This window comes from Sorex fumeus, unplaced genomic scaffold (genome assembly GCF_029834395.1).
Source record: "Sorex fumeus unplaced genomic scaffold, SorFum_2.1 ptg000063l, whole genome shotgun sequence".
Lineage (NCBI taxonomy): Eukaryota > Metazoa > Chordata > Mammalia > Eulipotyphla > Soricidae > Sorex > Sorex fumeus.
In genome coordinates this window covers 80,305,893-80,323,201 of record NW_026606120.1, presented here as the reverse complement: position 1 = coordinate 80,323,201, position 17,309 = coordinate 80,305,893, and the positions used below count along the sequence as shown (strand labels likewise).

The window sequence follows — 17,309 nt, the reverse complement described above, 5'->3', positions numbered from 1 at the left end:
AATGTCACTCTAGTCTAAGCAACCATCATCTTTCATCTTTTTGTGCTTTTGCTTCCATTTCGACCACCCTCATTTTATCATATATATATACAACAAGCAACTAAATTCTTCAACAAGTTAAATTAGATCCTCTAACTTTACAACCCCTTATAGAAGTCTTTCCAAGCCACCCTATTTAAAATGAACATTAACCAAATCGTCAACTTATTTTTAAAAACTTAACAACAACACTTTTCCTCAAAGGATGCAGCTCACCTAAAATTTTAATTAATTTTTTTTGCCTTTTTTGTGGGGGACACACCTGGAAATGTTCAGGGGTTACTCCTGGCTCTGCACTCAAGGATCACTCAGGGGAACACATGTGGTGCCAGCTCAAACCTGGGTCAGCAACATGCAAGGTAAATGCCCTACTGCTGTACTATCATTCTGGCCTCTAATTTATATTTAGTTTTTAAAAAGATTTGTGTTTCTCCTAGAATAAAAGTTAATGAGGGTAGGAAAGTGCTGTTGTATCCTCAGCTACTGGGAAAGTGTATGGCATACTTGAAGTACTTATAAAATATTTGTGGAAACTATAATTAAATACAAAGTTTCCTTTTTCAAAGACCTGTGAATTATTTCATTACCATAGCTGCATGGAAAATTAAAAAAATTGTTGTAGAGAATGAAGTATTTGAGAAGACACTGCAGTTCCTGGTGGGTGAAGACAATGAAATAAAAACTAGATTAATATATACTTTTCCTATTCTTTGGCACTGCTGAAAATTTAAAGTCAGTTACTCTACCAAGTCAAATTTAAAATCTCTTTTAAGATTATACGGGGGCTGGAGCAATAGCACAGCAGGTAAGGCGTCTGCCCAACTCGGGTTCAATTCCCAGCATCCCAAATGGTCCTGAGCACCGCCAGTGGTAATTCCTGAGCTCAGAGCCAGGAGTAACTCCTGTGCATCGCCGGGTGTGACCCAAAAAGAAAAAAAATTATACATTGCATTACGTGGAGATATAAATGAGAATATATACATTTAGTAAAACTAGATATAGACTGTGTTTCTAGAATTTCTTCTACTTACATTCATCTTTAACAATGAAACCACTGACTGATAATGGCAGATTATATGATTTTTAGTTCAAATTATTTTGAGATTAGTAACCAATCACCTACAAGGTGATGGCTAGGATTAGAAGTACAATTTCTATGTAAAAACAGTGACAATCTAATTGTTCAATATATAAAATAATACCAAGTGCTTGGGAGAGGAGGAAAATAAGAGTACTAAGACTATTTTCTGTATATTAGCAATTGGTAAAGGAGGTTGCATTATAGGAGTGAGGAGGACTAAATAATGTGTGAGATTTTAATGCTAATCAAAAAAGGTAATAGTTTTTGGGGAAGATGATTAAGGGCCCATATATCAAACCAGTGTGAAGGCACAATGAATGGAAGATATTAACTCAATATGATGAGAATGTAGAGAAGGCAGTCGGTTTAGCCTTAATCCAGGTCTCTTTACAGGCCCAGGGCCACATTCTCAGAGTCCTTCTATGCTGTTAACTAATCAGTGACTGAAGAGAATGTAATTTGTAAAAATCTTATCTCTCAGTTGTAGTAAATTTAATCTAAGTTTGTAAAACTGCCAGTATTTCTTAGAGAAAGAAACACACAGAAGACAGTCCACCCTCACTATGTGAAGTAGAGGCAGAGGGAGGAGCTAGAAAATCTGACTCTAGATCAAACTGGATTTTTTTTTTTTTGCTTTTTTTGGGTCACACCCGGCGATGCTCAGGGGTTACTCCTGGCTCATGAACTCAGGAATCACTCCTGGCGGTGCTCGGGGGACCATATGGGATGCTGGGAATCGAACCTGTGTCGGCCAGGTTGGCTGCGTGCAAGGCAAACGCCCTACTCACTGTGCTATCGCTCCAGCCCCCCAAACTGGATTTTGTATAAAGTCAAATAGCAAATTAGTGTTAAGGACTCTACTCAAACCTAGGACAAAGGCTAGAAAAAAAACCCTTTATTTTTGTGCTTTTTTTTTTTTTGTGAGGGGTGGGACACTTTATCAAAGCTATACAGAGCAATGCAAATGGGAATCTGGGTTAAGAAGGTTATACAGAAAATGATATTTCTAGATAACTATGTTCTTTGGGAGTTATTCTCACTTGCACCAGAGGACACAGTAGAGGCTTGGAAAGAATCCTAAGGATACTGCAATCTAGAGCATATCAGTTTAAACACTTTCCAAAGAAAATAATTTATGGTCCAAAAGCAAACAAACACATACCTGTAAACTGGTCCTAACTGTTACAATTAGCTTAAGCCAGGAAGGAAATTTTCCAATCATTTTACTCAGAAATGATACAATTGTATCCCCATAATCTGGTTTGTGAAATTCTGCTTCATTTAATCCATCAATTAGGATGATGAAATCTTCATCTGGAATTTTTCTCTCTGAGATGGAAAAAAACAAATTACTTAATAATAACTAAGTGAATAAGTAAACTCTTATTGGCTATATTTCTCTTTTCAGGTATATTTACTGAATTCCCAGGGTACATAAAATTTAAAATTAAAAAATATTGGTGAATTCATTTTGTTTTTTAATAGGTATAAAAACGTCCGTCACAAATGTAACAGATCAAGTGTATGCATCATCATCATCATGATCATTTATATTATCAGATGTGAGAGAGACTGATGATACTGCGTTAGGAGAACTGATATATGACATGATAATAATTATTATTTAATACATGAAGAGAATGTGTTCCTCTGTTTTCTTCTACATGATAGCGTAAAAGAGAATAGTTATCACATTTTTTTTGAAATTAATAAAGAGGTGTGAAGACTTAAGTAGTATTTAAGACTACAGGTGAAAGTTTATAGTAGGAAGGAAGTAATAAAGAACTGAGAAAAGGAGTCCCTGCAGACATGTCTGGACTAGGCAGACTGGAGCCCACCATCTACAGTAGCTTCTTAGACTGACCCTAAAGCAGCACCAATGAGATCAGACCTTTGTGACTTTCCAAGGGACAGAGGAGTCATTTGAAAAAGACAAATGCATTTTTTGGGTCCATTCTCTCCTGCCTCCGCACTACACCCAAGTTGACCATTTTAGTTTAATTTATCTTTAGTTTAGTTTGTCTCACTAAGCTAGGCTGAAGGCTTGGTGAGACTTCAGGCTTCCATTTTCACTAAGTGAAAATTTCAGGTGAGATTTCAAGCTTCCATTTTCAATCGCATTGAGTCACTCTAAAGAATTATAGTGATAAAATCCCCAGATTGGACAAACATTCTAGTGTCAATGAACCATGAGTGACAAGCAAACATTGTTACAGGTTCTGAAGGGAGGAAAGTAGGGGGAGGAGAGTAAGGAGCAACCAGATGCCTGCAGTATGGAACAGGCTGTATCCAAGAGGGATGGATGAATCTAGGGTCATGAGAAAAAGGACCCTCTGTATAAAACCAGCTTGTGCAGAAGATTTAGAGTTAGAAGAGCAAGAGTAAGCAGGGGAGTTGTTTGGAGCTAATTGGGATTTATTCATATAACCAGACATTCTTACGTTCTAGATTTTTGAAGACCTTGGATCCCCTAAGCATAGGGGATATAACTAGTTCTTTGATTTCTACAGTGGAATTTTCTAATTACAGACTGTTACCGAACACCATCCCTGGTCACAGAGTGTCATCATCTACCCTGCCAACATAGAGAAATCCAGTGCTGGCCTAGTCAGCATACTGTAATATTTTCAAGAGGAGATTGTTAAGCAGTGGGTGGTTTGAGATCCACAAACTGGAACTATTTTTACTACCCCGCGGCCCCCCACCCCCCGCCCATCAAGTGGTGATCAAGGCTTACTCTGAGTGATCCTTGGCTTTGAGCTCAGGGATCACTCCTGGTAGTGCTCAGGGGACCACACGGAGTCCTGCGGATCAAATCTGGGTCACCCGTGTGCAAGGTACCTTACCTGTTGTACTCTCTGGCCCTGTTAATCAACAAATATATAAATCTGCCAGCCAGCAGCCCTCCCTCCCTCCTGTAGCAGTTAAAAGTTTACTGGCAGACTCTAGTCACCCTGGGCTTGGCATCTCAGCTTTATAGAGTGTACTATCTTTTTCCATTAGCCCCTGCTCTGTTAGCTAAAAGAAAAAGTTTTTTGTTTTTTTGTTTTTAATAGTGCAACTCAAATGGTAGTCTACCACTTCAATTATACCTCTATTTCATCCAGGCTGCTTCATAAGAAAGCTATGATTTTCTCTAAGAGAAAAGGCTGATGATAAAAGGCTGATGATAATGTTCTACTGAGGGTTTTTTTTTTTGCAAAAACATTTCAAACATATTCTCAAGCATGAAGATTAAGAACAAATTCTTAATCAAAGGTTACCAAATTTAGGAAAAAAAATCACTCTGTGCTCCACCACCATATCTACCATCTTTATGTAAGTGAACAAACAGAAAGTTCCCCCAAATTGCACCTGAGGATACTACTGCCCATAATAGGATCATTCCAGTGTCTACCTTTGGGGCAGCACTGCGCCTGATCTGGGAAACAGTTTAAAGTGATGACATCTATATCTATACCTATATATATATATGTGTATGTGTCTGTACACACACACACACACATATGTATAAATAAAAAAGTAAAGTAAAGGCCCTCCCGTTGATCATTGATTTTGCTCGAGCGGGCCCAGTAACGTCTCCATTAAAGAAAAAATACACACCCCACTTAATTTAGGCTAAATTTTCTTTTTACATTCCCTTCCTCTGAAGGAATTAATTAGAAGTCACCTATCAAAAAAGGTGAAGAGAAATGTCAAAAATATTTTATCTGTATTGCTGGCCCCACCTAACATTGCTCAGGGTTTACTCCTGGCTCTTGTGTTAGGGATCACTCTTCAGGACTCAGCGGACTTTAGGAAGTGCCAAGGACTGAACTCAGGTCAGTCACAAGTAAGGAAAGTATCCTACTTGTTATCTCCCTGCCCCCCCACCCCAAATTTTCTCTATTAAGAAATAAGGATGGCACATTTAATCTCTGAGTATATATGTGTGTGTGCATGGATATGTATACACACAGACACAAACAAACAAACATTGTATTATCCACAGATTAAATGAGATCCACAAACTGGAACTATTTTTCACTCTCCCCCTCGTCGCCCCCCCAACCACACCAAGTGGTGATCAGGGCTCTGCATCTGTCTGTACTGCACAGCATGGAAAACTCAGATTAAATGGCAAAGAATTTGAAAATGATACTTCTACTGAAAAACAAGACTTATTCCTAAAAAAAATTCCTTCTCCTTTGCTAACAGATGAGATTTCATAACTGTAAATGCAAAAGGTGCGACTTCAATGAATTTTAGACTTTGCCTTTCCAATGTAACCCATTTTTACAATAATTTTCCTGCATTTTCAAAACATTGTAGCACTGTCTTCCCATTGTTCATCGATTAGCTTGAGCGGGCCCAGTAACGTCTCAATCATGAGACTTGTTTTGTTACTGTGTTTGGCATATTGAATACGTCACGGGTAGCTTGCCAGGCTTTGCCGTGTGGGCGAGATTCTCTTGTTAGCTTGCCGGGCTCTCCGAGAGGGGCGGACGAATCAAACCTGGCCCGACCGGGACAGCTGCGTGCTAGGCAAATGCTCTACCACTGTGCTATGGTAGATTATTTAAATGCACACTCTAATAGTAGTAGTCTTTAAAGATTTTATTCCCCAAATTGGGATTAATAATGAATCTATACTTCACAATTGCCATGTACTAACATTTAAAATTATCCACAATCTTGTTATTTAATATTAAATATGTTAACATTAAAAATGTAAAGGGCCATCCTTTATCTAATTTTTACGTAAAATCCCACTTATATTGACAGAGATTCTAGATGGTTCTTTTCTTAATTTATCATTGTTTATAGGGATTGCAATGGAAGAGATGGTAACCAGTATCAAAGTCAGGAATGTACCTAATGTATTAATATTACAGGTATAGGAACTATCAAAGGTGAAAGGAAGGTGCTTGACGGACATGTGTAAATTATCTTCCTTTTTAGTTGTGACAACAAAATTAAAACATCTTTCATTTCACATTGGTGACTAAAGCAAAAGTTCACTGAGGAACTTCATGTGTATATCTGTTTTAGTTGCAATATCTATAGATTCTTAGAATGTAAAAAAAATAAACACTTCAGTTTTAAAAAGAAAAGTGAGTAATTTGAAAATATCTATTGTACTGAAGTGTTTTCCCACTGAGCTTTCCTAAAAACTCCAACGAAAAAAATTAGAAATTTTGAACACAATTTACATATACAATTCACCATAGATCTCACTTGCTTCTTTTGACCGAACATAATTTTTTGAGGTTCATTTACTTTGTTGAGTATTCATTTTTTCCTTTTTAGAAGTATTTTATGTGAAGTATTTTATGTGTTTAATCTCTAGCACCACATACATCTCCTAAACACCAGTAAGAGTGTGATGCCTGAGTGTTGCTGAGTGTAAAAATCCAGGTAGTGGAGAAACATTTTAATGAACACAAATCCGAGTCAGCCATGTGCAAGGCAAGTCCTATTCACTATAAAATCTCTCAAGTCTGATGGAAGGACTTTTAAAGGGGTGGTGTGTGGGATTGGAAGGATAGTACAGCAGGGAGGGTGCTTGCCTTGAACATGGTTGACTTGGGTCCCATCTCCAGCATCCCGTATGATACCCCAAGCACCACTAGGAGTTTTTCTGAGTACAGAGCCAGAAGTAACCCATACACATCACTGGGTATGGCACACACACACAAAAAAATAACTGTGTTCATTAAAATGCTCAGGCCCAGAAGAACTGGAATCCATTAGGGATACACTTGGCAATGCCTGCGGGATTGAGTGATGCCAGGGATCAAACTTGGGTCTCATTCAGGCAAGATATGAGTCCCATCTTTTTGCTATTTATTTCTCAGGTCTAGTATTTATTTTATATGAGTTTGTATGGGAGTCTCCCAGTGGACGATTCCACAACGAAATAGACCATATCATATTCAATCGACGGTTTTGCCTGACGGATGTCGCTGTTGTCCCAAAATTTCGAACGGGATCGGACCACCGTCTCCTTCGTGCAAAATTCTACTTCACAGAGCGGGGAGAAAGGGCTGCAAAGTTCAAAAAGAGAACTCCCAGAATGACCACCAACTGGGAACTCTTTGGTACTATTGCGGCAACATGGGAAGATGCCATTGTTGACAATATTGACGAGGAATACAATCGACTGGTTCAGCACCTCCATGAATGTGCGAGGAACGCCAAGAGAGAGATAGCCACAAAAAATCGCCTATCTTCAAAAACTCTTGAGCTAATTCGCCAGCGTGGTTTGGCGCATGCCTCAGGCAACCGCAAGCTAACGTCCAAGCTCGCAAAGCAGTGCAGAGATGCGATCAAGGAAGACCTCAAAGAGAGAAGAGCAGAAGTACTGGTAGATGCAGCAGAAGCCGGGAAAAGTATTCGTAACGCCCGCCTGTCCTTCGCCAACTATAAGACCAAGATGACTGCCCTCCGACGTCCTGATGGATCCATCACATCCTCCAGAACGGCAATGGAGAAGATTATCCATGACTTCTACTCAAATCTCTTCGATAGCCATGTCCACTTGCTGACATACCAAATTCCACAGAATGGATATGTCGTTCCCAATGTTCTCCCTTCCGAAATCCGACACGCCATTTCGTCGGTAAAGAAACAAACAGCACCCGGCCCAGACAAGGTCAGACCTGAACACCTGAAGAACCTGCCATCAGTACTCATCAATACACTGGCTCGGCTCTTCACTCGCTACCTGTCTGAATGCAAGGTTCCGTCCCAATGGAAAACCAGCAGGACCGTACTACTGTTCAAGAAGGGAGACATCCATGACATTGGCAACTATCGCCCGATCTGCCTATTGTCTGTCATCTACAAGTTGTTCACTCGAGTCATCCTAAATAGGATTGGCAGAACACTAGATGAAGGACAACCATGTGAGCAAGCAGGGTTCTGCAAAGGATTCAGCACCATTGACCATATCCACACAATAACCAAGCTCATTGAGGTTTCTCGGGAGTCCAAGATGCCACTCTGTTTAATGTTCATTGATTTAAAGAAGGCCTTTGATTCTGTTGAGATGGAAGCGGTCATTGAAGCCCTAGCCAATCAGGGCATTCAAGCCCAATACATCAGGATCCTCCGTGAGCTGTATTGCGGATTCACTACCAGGATCTCACCATTCTACAAAGAAGTGATCGCTGATGTCAAGAGAGGGGTGCGGCAGGGTGATACCATTTCACCGAAACTCTTCAGTGCCACCCTCGAGAACATCATGCGACGACTGGAATGGGAAGGAATGGGAGTGAAGATAGATGGTCGGCAACTACACCACCTCCGCTTTGCTGATGGCATTGTTTTAATAACACCAAACATCAGCCAAACCGCACAAATGCTGGCCGACTTTGACCGTGAGTGTGGAAAGGTAGAACTACAGCTGAATCTTATGAAGACAATGTTTATGAGAAACAGCCTTGTTCCTGACGCCCCATTCGCTCTCAATGGAACGACCATCTCCGAATGCAACAGCTATGTGTACCTAGGTCGAGAGGTCAACATGACAAATGACCTGGCACCCGAGCTGCGCAGAAGGAAGAGAGTGGCTTGGAACGCCTTCAAGAACATCGAAGAAATAGCTAAGAGGACAAAGAACCTCTGGCTCCGGGCACATCTCTTTGATTCCACTGTTCTTCCTGCATTAACATTTGCCTCAGAGACCTGGGCCCTACGCAAACAAGATGAGAACGGTATTCAGGTCTCCCAAAGAAGAATAGAAAGAGCTATGCTTGGAATATCACATTTCACTCAAATGAGAGAAAGAATCCGGAGTTCTGACATCCGTCGATGATCAAGAATCAGGGACGCTGTCTCATTTGCCAAGGTGTCGAAAATCAGATGGGCTGGTCACGTAATGAGATTTAAAGACGACCGCTGGACTAGAGCTGTTACTGACTGGATTCCACGGGATGTCAAAAGACCGCGTGGCCGCCCACCTTCCAGATGGTCAGACTTCTTCGTCAAGATCATGAATGATCGGTTTGAGGCCCTTCATATTCCCGGAGCGAACAGATGCCATTGGGCTACACTAGCACGCGACAGGGACAAATGGAGACGTTACTGGCGCCTGCTCGAGCAAATCGACGACTAACGGGAAGTTAAGTAATTAAGTGAGTTTGTATGCATATAGAAACATATAGATTTCCCCCATTATTCTGCAAATATGATGAACTATACTGATTAGGTTACAAATGTTAAGTTGGAGTGTATTCCTGATTGAGTCTAATTAGCTTTTTCCAGGATTTTGTTGCTATGGTCATGAGAAAAATTATCTGTATTTTCATTTTTTTTGCAGGGCTGGGGATAGGACCTCACACATGCAAGTGCTTTACTCTTGAGCTACACCAATTTTCTTTTCTTAAAAGATCCTACTATGTTTTTCTGCCAATACTATGTTTACCAAATAACAAGTTGAGAAATGTTCTGGCTCCAATTTCCAATAATATTTATTTAAGATTATTTATTCTTTAATTGTTGGATATAGAGAAACCATCTGAGCCTAGAGTTTTACTGGAAAGTGTTTTTTTCACATTTAAATTACAAATTAAATGATCATTTAAGGGTTCTTTAGCTTTTCTATTTCATCTTAAGTCACTTTTGAAAAGTTGTCTTTTTTCAGAAACTGTCCAATTTAAGTAGCTAAGTTCATTATAAAGTTATTCACAATAATTTCTAATTTTTAGTACTTGTATAAACTGTTGTGCTATCTTCTCTTTAAATTCTAATATAAAACGTTGTGATTTTTCTTTTTTTGGAGATCAGTTTTGTCAAAGGTTTATTTAACAATAATTCTCTATTTCACTGTCTGTTCTTGTGTTTATTATTTTACTGCTTATACTAGATTTGTTTACTGTATTTTCTTTAGCTTATATTATCAGAGACCACAACATTATGATTTTATATTATTGTTTGAAATACTTCAGAATTTCCTTTGTGATTTTTTCTTTATTGCATGTATCATTTAGAAGTAGCACTGTAGCACTGTCCTGTTGTTCAGTGATTTGCTCGAGTGGGCACCAGTACTGTCTCCATTGTGAGACGACTTGTTACTGTTTTTGGCATATCGAATATGCCATGGGGAGCTTGCCAGGCTCTGCCATGCGGGCAGGATACTCTTGGTAGCTTGCTGGGCTCTCCGAGAGGGATGGAGGAATCGAAACCAGTTCGGGTGTGTGCAAGGCAAGTGCCCTACCTGCTGTGCTATCGCTCCAGCCCATCATTTAGAAGTCACTGTCCTACCATTGTTCATCAATTTGCTCGAGCGGGCCCAGTAACGTCTCCATTGGAGAATTTGTTGTTACTGTGTTTGGCATATCGAATATGTCACGGGGAGCTTGCCAGGCTCTGCCGTGCAGGCGAGATACTCTCTGTAGCTTGCCGGGCTCTCCTAGAGGGGCGGAGGAACTGAACTCAGGTCGGCCATGTTGGCTGCTTGCAAGGCAAATGCCCTACTGCTGTGCTATTGCTCCAGCCCTCTTATTCTAACTTAATTCCGTTAATTCAGAGAATATTTTCTGTAAGAATTTCATTTTTCAAAAATTTTTTATGGCCCACAATATGATCATTTGGAAAGAACAAATATTTCAGCGCTATAGGGTGGTCCATGTCAACTAATGCAAATTAGCTGATAGCATTATTCAAATCTATAGTCCTACTAACTTTGTCTCTTGTTCTGAAAATTAATGAGACAGGTATTTAAATATCCAACTTAAGATTATCTGTCTATTGACCTCTTTGGTTCTATCAGCTTATTTGTGTACTTAGAACTGCCATTATAATCAAGGGCATGCTCATTTAGAGTTATGGCATCTTCCTGATGAATTCTGTTGTTTTTTGTTTATTAAATAACAATGCACTGGGGCTGGGGAGAAAGTGCATTGTTATTTAATAAACAAAAATCACAAAGGCCCTGGTACAACAAGGCCTTAGACGCTGCTGGGCCCAAGTACCAATGGGAGTGGCCTAATAATAAACAAAAAAATACTGAGTAGTACAGAGTGAAATATAAGAAACTAATATTTGCAGGAACATTGTGCATTACTGCAGGAGGGCAGGCGGAGCAGCAGCTTTTTCATGAAAGAGGCATTAAAGCTGCTTCTTGAAAGATGCCCAGAACTCTGACAGGCCGAGATCTCAGAAGACAGATGAAGAAAAGGAAACCAAAAGTAAATACATGGAGGCAGGAGTTCACTGTAAGGGAGGACTTAAGAACCAGTGAATATTTTTGTTTATGTGTAAACATAAGCTTCACAAGGATAAAAGTGAGTAATAATAAGGTTGGAACTAAGCTGGATCCAGGATATCAATCACCTTCAATGCTAGAGTAGAGCTAGAAGTTAATTTAGCAGGCAACAGGGAGGTTCCTGAACAGAAAGATTAAGAAATGAGACTAATGCTTTATGAAGTTTTATCTGGAAGCAGTGGATAGAACTCTAGAAGATTGGAGAGACTGGGTAGACACAGGAATACCATGAGTGGGTCAGAGGTAAACTTACAAATGAATCCCTCAGTGCTCAGGGCAGGAGGGTTCAGCACAGACACAGCCTCAGGCCAGTCATGTTCAAAGGAGAAGAGTTGTAAGGTTTCTAAATCCCTATAAGTTAAGTAATTTAAAAATAATTTTCCATGTGTGTTATGAAGTAAAAGAAGAAGCACTTAACCAGAAAATGGAGAAGACCAGGTATGATATCAGGGGCAGGTGACATGCCTTTGGGTGTTAACTGTAGGAATAAGTGAAGATTAATGAATGCGAGAAGTAACAAGATTTATGCTTTAAAATCTTTGTGGAGGGCTGGACATAGCTCAAAAGGCTGAAGCATATATTAGACATGGGAGCCCTGGGTTTGATCCCTGGAGCTGCATGGTTCTCTGAACATTGCATCAGGAGTACTGCTGGGTGACACCCAGAAACTAAAACCAGCCAAACAAAAATTATGGAACAATTCTAAGGTTGAAAGAAGTTTAGGATATGGTGAAGCTAATAGGGAACAGAGGTACAGAGAGTGGTCATCAGAGATGATAGGGAGAATCTCTGATATCTGAGCAACCAGCACAGAAGCTGACATAACTAAATAATGTAGTCCTCTGTACAAAGAAAACTACAAAACTCTACTTCAGGAAATAAAAGAGGATATGAGGAAATGGAAAAATATCCCCTGTTCATGGATCGGGAGAATTAACATTGTCAAAATGGCAATACTTCCCAAAGCACTGTATAAATTCAACGCAATTCCTATTAGGATACCCATGGCATTCTTCAAAGAATTGGAGCAAACACTTCTGAAATTTATATGGAACAATAAGCCCCCACCAATAGCTAAAGCAATTCTTAGGAAAAAGAAAATGGGAGGAATCAACCTCCCTAACTTCAAACTCTACTACAATGCAGTAATAATTAAAACAGCATGGTACTGGAACAAAGGCAGAGCTATAGACCAATGGAACAGGGTTGAATATACTGACGTTCCCCCCCGCCCCCCAGCATATGAGCATCTAATCTTCGATAAGGGGGCAAGAAAAGTGAAGTGGAGCAGGGAAAGCCTTTTTAACAAATTGTGCTGGCAAAACTGGACGGCTACATGCAAAAAAATGGGCTCAGATCTCTGCCTAACTTCATGTACAAAAGTAAGATCTAAGTGGATTAAAGACCTCAACATCAGACCGGAATCTATAAGATACATTGAGGAAAATGTTGGCAAAACCCTTCATGACATAGAAGCCAATGGTGTCTTCAAAGATGTCACACCGCTGGCCAAGCAAGTGAACACAGAGATAGACAAATGGGACTATCTTAAACTAAGAAGCTTCTGCACCTCAAAAGAAACAGTGACCAAAACACAAAGACAGTCTACAGAATGGGAAAGGATATTCGCCAACTACACAACTGATAATGGGTTAATTTTCAAGGATATGCAAAATACTGGTTCAACTCCACAAAAAGAAAACATTCAATCCCATCAAAAAATGGGGAGATGAAATGAATAGAAACTTTGACAAAGAAGAAATACGAATGGCTAAAAGACACATGAGAAAATGTTCCGCATCATTAATCATCAGGGAGATGCAGATCAAAACCACAATGAGATATCACCTCACACCCCAGAGACTGGCTCACATCCACAAGAACAAAAGCAACTGGTGCTGGCGTGGATGTGGTGAAAAAGGGACACTCCTTCACTGTTGGTGGGAATGCTGACTGGTTCAACCCTTTTGGAAAACAGTATAGATGATTCTCAAAAAATTAGAAATTGAGCTCCCATTTGACCCAGCAATACCACTCCTGGGAATATATCCCAGAGAGGCAAAAAAGTATAGCCGAAGTGACATCTGCAATTGTCTGTTTATTGCAGCACTCTTTACAATAGCCAGAATCTGGAAAAAACCTGAGTGCCCGAGAACAGATGACTGGTTAAAGAAACTCTGGTACATTTACACAATGGAGTACTATGTAGCTGTTAGAAAAGACGAAGTCATGAAATTTACATACAAGTGGTACTACATGGAAAGTATCATGTTAAGCGAAATGACTCAGAAAGAAAGGGATAGACATAGAAAGATTGCATTCATCTGGGGAACATAAAGTAACAAAATAGGAAACTAACACCCAAGAATGGCAGAGATTAGCACCAGGAATTTTACTCAATGACCTGGAGGCCAACCACACATGTTAGGGGAAAAGGGAGCTCAGAAAGAGAAGGGAACACCAAACAAAGGCTGTTGGGAGGATCCTCCCAGGATGGGAGAAGCATGCTGAAAGTAGACTATCGACCAAACATGATTGCCACTCAATGCCTCTTTTGCAAACCACAGCACTCAAAAGGAGAGAGAGGGAAATTCCCTGCCACAGAGGCAGGGTGGGATGGGGGGTGGGGGGGGTGGGAGGGATACTGGGATCCGTGGTGGTGGGAAATGCGTACTGGTGGAGGGATGGGTGTTTGATCATTGTATAATTGAAACCCAAGCACAAAAATGTGTAAGTCTGGAAAAAAAATGTTTTTTAGTGGAAAAAAAAAACCATGGATATCGAGATCCGTGGTGGTGGAAAATGGGCACTGGTGGAGGGATGGGTACTTGATCATTGTATAATTGAAACCCAAGCACAAAAATTTGTATGTCTACAACTGTACCTCATGGTGTTTCACTAATAAAAATTAAAAAAAAAAGGAAAAAATGTGCAGAGGAGTAAGGCTATAGTAAATCAACACTCCTACAAATAATAGCTATAAAACTCTGGAACAAAAATACCTAAGACCTGTTAACAAAGAGAGTTTTGGAGGAGAATCAAAACTCAGAAGCCATCAACACAAGACGACTTTTCCTATTGAGGGGGAGTGGTCTTGTTCTAATGAAATACTCTGGTAATAATTTAGGAGATCTAGAAATATAAATCAAAAGCAACAACTATGATCTTCTGGCCTAATAAACAAAGAGGTAGAAATTTCAGGAGCCATGACTGCTTCTTTGAGGAGGGACTCTCAAAAGCGAGAGAGAGAGAGAGAGAGAGAGAGAGAGAGAGAGAGAGAGAGAGAGAATTAGAGGAGGAACTAAATTATGTGTACAAATCTTGCCCAAATCTTTGAGCTACACTTCATGCATATCAGTTCATGCAATCATATATATATAAATAATACTTATCTAATTATAAGTAAAATATTAAATATTAGTATGAATTATTGAGAGCAATAGTTAAGTTCCATGTACCTATTAAAGTCATACAAGTTATAAACATCAATACTCTTTGGAGGAATGCATAGAAATCAAATATCTAAGATATAATTAAAAATATTCTATACATCAAAGTTTTTTAGGGAACGGGGTGGGAATGGTGGGAAGGATGCTGGGACCATTGGTGGAGGAAAATGGGCACTGGTGGAGGAATGGGTACTCGATCATTGTATGTCTGAAATGCAAGCACAAAAGTTTGTAAGTCTGTAACTGTACCTCACAGTGATTCACTAATAAAAAATTCTTTAAAAAAAATAAATAATGTAGTTCTTATAGGCATTATCCCAGTCTTTAAGAAAGATAAACAGGAAAGGAGTAGGTGGATTGCCCAGGAATCTCATGCCCGCTTAAACAGCTTCTCTTGCTTCCAGCACTGAGAAGGCCTTTCGAAGGGGCTGAGCTAGAGATGAGCGAGCAGCACGGAGTAACACTGAGCACTAATGCTCCAAGGAAACAGGGTGGCACTCATGTGTAGAGGGGCATTCCATTTCCTTCTCTCCGTTTCTTACACACAGAATTGTGCAAGCACAGGTGTCATTCCTCTATGGGCATTGATGGAGTCATGAAAAACAGAGGTCCAGTCACAGAAACTCCAGCACACTGCGGTAGCTGTAGCCAGGATCTGCCTGATTTATTTGACTTCCACAGAAAGGACAGGAAGCTCCACTATCTTTAGTACAAGAAAAATGGACTATATTTGGAAATGAGAATGAGCATTCTTATAAAAAGAGAAGTAACAGTTCCTGCAGGAATCTTATTTTTTAAGTAAAATCTTTCATCTGTAACTATATCCTGGAGGACATCAGCTATGGAACATTTGGTTTTGACAATGTGATAAAAAGAAATCATTTTTATAGCCTCTAATACATGAACTTGAGCTCCCACGCCACCTTTCACCTTCTTTCACCTCATCTGTACCTTTGTGGAGACTCTCCAGGGGCTCTAGGACACCTCTCCGGAAGGAGGCCATGGGGTCTTGCACGCAGGAACGCAGGCTCAGCATGCTTTGCAAGTGAGGCTCCCGCAGCAGCTGCTCCCGGTAGGCTGCCAGCTGTGGTGAGCGGCACAGCAGCGCGGCAACATTGTGGACAAATTCTGGCACCAGGCAGGTGTAGGCATTATCTGCTTGGCAATAATGATAGGCAACCACCTATAGAAGGAAGAGGCAAACACCAACAGGCTCAGCAGCAGTCATAATCACCATCTCCTATCTCCCTGTCATCAACGTTTTCAAGTTTAAGACCAAAAACTCCTAACTCAGAAACCATTGGAGATATCAAGGTCAGAAATCTAGAGGGTTGGAGATGGGGTTCAGGGCCAGACTGTATTCCTGGAATGTGTATGGCCTGGGAGGTATTCCCTGGCACCATTCATGAATATACAAGCACAAATTTGATATATTTCCCTGAGTGTGTGTGTGTATGTGTGTGTGTGTATACACACACATATCACATAGTGGTATCAAAATTTGCTAATATACATTGAATTTTCCCTCTGGATTATGAGAAACAAGAAGCAAGCATAAGAGTAAAGATGAGCATCAATCTCTCTAACAATCAGCATGGAGCAGTAGAGGAACCAGTCTGAGCTTGTAACAAAGTAGAATAGAATAGAGATCATTTTAAAAGTTACAGTTGTGTTGGGCAGGAGAGATAGTATGGGATTAAGATAGTTGCCTTACACTCATCCGATCCTGGCTTACAACCCTAGCACCACATATGGTCCCCCAGCATGGCTAGGGTGCACAGAGCAAGGAATAAACCCTAGCATCTCACCGTGTGGCCCACCTCCACCCCCCAAATTACAGTTGTGCTACAAGTAGCCTTATAAAAATAAAACTCAGAAATTATCAAATATTTTCTGAGCACCCATTTAGAGACAGAGAATCAGAATTAGATAACAAGAAGACAAGTGAGATTTCTGTAGAAAACGGGTCTGACAGTAGAAGTAAGGTTGCCAGAAAAGGAAGCGGAAGGAGAAATTCACTGGATGGTGGGGGTCATAAATGGACTCTTGGTGATTGGTGGAGTAGAGAAACATGTATTTTGGAGATATGTAAAACTGCAGTTTAAACATACAGATAGCTGTATTTCAAAAGAAAAAAACAAGCAAAAAATTGCCGATCTTAAATTCAAAGAACTTGGAAAATGTATGGTCTGGTCTGTCTGTGTGGGGCCAGAAGCTTTTAAACCTTTTTTGGGGGGCGTGGCTTGCGTTTGCATAGAGGTCCTATAATCCCTTCAAGTTGTTCTTTCTTGCCTCAAGGCAAGTGTTGAGTGTGAACAAGGGCAAGTGTTGAGGGTGAATTGTAATCAGCAATGAGTTCTCAGCACTACTCAGTAAAGTCATGTGATTGTAAGGATCAATACTCTTCAACTACTGGTACTCCATGGATCAGTCCATGGACCAGCGGTTGAAGATCATTGGTGAAGATAATATCAACCTGGCAGGGAAGAGT

At 40.2% G+C, this 17,309-nt stretch overlaps 1 protein-coding gene across 8 annotated transcripts in view; it reads right to left on the bottom strand.

Annotated features, from left to right (window-relative positions):
- The window catches only part of TANC2 (tetratricopeptide repeat, ankyrin repeat and coiled-coil containing 2), a 413,565-nt gene that overhangs the window by 62,701 nt on the left and 333,555 nt on the right, over window positions 1-17,309 (bottom strand). For all 8 annotated transcript variants that reach the window (XM_056126689.1, XM_056126692.1, XM_056126693.1 and 5 more), the window contains 2 exons: window positions 15,770-16,001; window positions 2,283-2,449 (listed from right to left, as the gene is read on the bottom strand). In XM_056126689.1, coding sequence (XP_055982664.1) covers window positions 2,283-2,449; window positions 15,770-16,001 — 399 coding nt within the window. The remainder of the gene's footprint in view (window positions 1-2,282; window positions 2,450-15,769; window positions 16,002-17,309) is intronic.